Source organism: Sinocyclocheilus rhinocerous, unplaced genomic scaffold (assembly GCF_001515625.1).
Source record: "Sinocyclocheilus rhinocerous isolate Xijiao unplaced genomic scaffold, SAMN03320098_v1.1 scaffold1096, whole genome shotgun sequence".
NCBI classification, from domain to species: domain Eukaryota; kingdom Metazoa; phylum Chordata; class Actinopteri; order Cypriniformes; family Cyprinidae; genus Sinocyclocheilus; species Sinocyclocheilus rhinocerous.
The window spans coordinates 14,270-16,470 of record NW_015629514.1 but is presented as its reverse complement, the minus strand read 5'-3'; the positions used below and the strand labels follow the sequence as shown (position 1 = coordinate 16,470).

The 2,201-nt window shown below is 28.0% G+C and overlaps 1 protein-coding gene across 1 annotated transcript in view; it reads right to left on the bottom strand.

The window, feature by feature from the left end:
• The window catches only part of LOC107739039 (ATP-dependent 6-phosphofructokinase, liver type-like), a 10,423-nt gene extending 8,449 nt beyond the window's left edge, over positions 1–1,974 (bottom strand). Inside the window, exons 1-3 of the mRNA XM_016551008.1 lie at positions 1,915–1,974; positions 1,732–1,795; positions 310–456 (exon numbers count right to left, since the gene is read on the bottom strand). Coding sequence (XP_016406494.1) covers positions 310–456; positions 1,732–1,795; positions 1,915–1,958 — 255 coding nt within the window. The 5' untranslated portion in view covers positions 1,959–1,974. The remainder of the gene's footprint in view (positions 1–309; positions 457–1,731; positions 1,796–1,914) is intronic.
• Positions 1,975–2,201: the final 227 nt, after the last annotated feature.

Below are 2,201 nucleotides of genomic sequence, written 5' to 3'. Positions count from 1 at the left end.
TATATATATGCATTATTTCATATATATTAGTTAAAAACTACTAAAATGACAAAAGCACAAAACAAAATTACAAAAACGTCAACTAAAATTAAAATGAAAATAAGACATATTAAAATAAAATCTTCAAAATATTAATTTAAAACCCTAATAGTATCTAAATGATGCTAAAATAACACTGTTTATTAATTAAAACCATAGTAGTATCTAAATGATCCTAAACTAACACAGTTTCAGTCATAGGTCAGTCTCTCAACACTAGTAAACTGATACAAAATAACTGAAAAATCATTCAGATGAGTTGTTCGTTACCGCTCCATTGGCCAGACCCTCGAAGCCATCGCTAACGATGTAAAGCCGGTGTCCTGTGGCCAGACCGACCCTCACGGCCGACCGCATCGCAGCGTTCATGCCCGCGGCCGGAGCTCCCACGTTCAGGATGGCAATGGAGTGCTGGCTCTGAGGAAAACAGACAGAAACCAGTCAGTAGCTAATCAACCCGTCACTGAGTGCCACGTTACCAGACATTCACCAAACATTCGCTCTTTTCTAATGGAAGTCTATGGAGGATCTGTGTTTGACATGGAGCTATCCAAAGAATAGGGTAAAACGTTGTTGATACGACACATGTAATAGTTACACGATGTATATATATATATATATGCAGTATTTATCTTTATCTTGAGAAATTCATATATGTGGCTCTCATTCTCAAATGAACATGATAAATGAAGTGCAAGATAAATTAATGCATTTATGTACTGCAGTTTCAAAACTAACTTTGAGTTCACAGTACCATAGTACAAGTTTAAGATTAGGATTTTATGATCCATATATCCTCCTGATAGCTGTAATAAAATACGGTTTAATACCAGCAGTGACATTTACAGTTTTGTATATAACTATTAATAAAATTTGTAATATTAATAAGGAATCACACAATTTTTCTTTCATGTTTTAATTTTAACAGTTGTGCAGCACATTTTAAAATATTAATTAAATTGTTAATGTTTCATGCCTTCATTTGATCACCGTTTGATAAGAAATTTGCATTCAGTCATAAATACAGAAAAAATAAATCAGACAACACAGAATTTCTAATTATTGTAAAAATTTTAATAAATTATTAAAATTATTATTTAAAATTGGTCAATTGATTTAAAAATTGATTTAAAATGTAACTGAAATTAAAAAAAATATTGTCTATATTGTCATTATATTTCTCATTATATTTAATTTTACTTGATGCACTAAAATAACTCAAACTAAAACCGAAATAAAATTAATAAAAACTATATATATATATATATACTACTAAAAATGACAAATGCACACAACAAAATTGCAAAAACTTTAAATTATTTTCTGAAAAATCTAACATTTCATAGGGCCCTATTATCGTAAAAAAAAATGTAATAACTTATTAAATTGGTAATGTTCGATTAGACATGCTTTTTGATATTTAAAATGTAACTGAAATAAAAATAAAATACAAAAAGCTTTTTAGTTCAGCTAGTTAATTAAACCATTAAAATAGAATGCATTAAATACAGAAAATACAGCATTATACATGCAAAAGTATATATATAAAAAAAATAAAAATAATAATTATATATTTATATATAAATATAAAATTATTATTATTATTCTTCTTTTTTTTTTTTATATACTTTTGCATGTATAATGCTGTAAAATGAGGGTTAAAGTCATGACGCTGTAGTGTTGATGTGTTACCGGGACCGCAGCTGGCTTCTGATAGGCCAGCAACTTATAAATGTTCCAGTTGTTCTCAAAACTCCTGTAAACAACATTATTTGATTCATTATTACTCATTCATGTGGAAAACAATCAGCTGAAACTTTGACCTCTGCAGGTTTATCTATTAATAAACACAGATAATGATAATGTGAATCTCACCTGCCCCGCAACTGGATGGCCTCTTCAAAACGCTTTTCATTCATGGCCCTCTGAACCTCTTTAGTCTTTAACAAACAGAGTAAAATTACTCTCTTTATAATGTCAGATAATATTTGAGACTGTTTGTCAGAAAATTTTTGAAGATTATCTTACCCAACTTAAGTAATTATATTATATTAAATATATAACTATTTAAACAAATGACAAAAGCACATAACAAAATTATTAAAAAGTAATAATTTTTAAATAAATATAAATAAAATATTTTTACTAACACGTTATTAAAA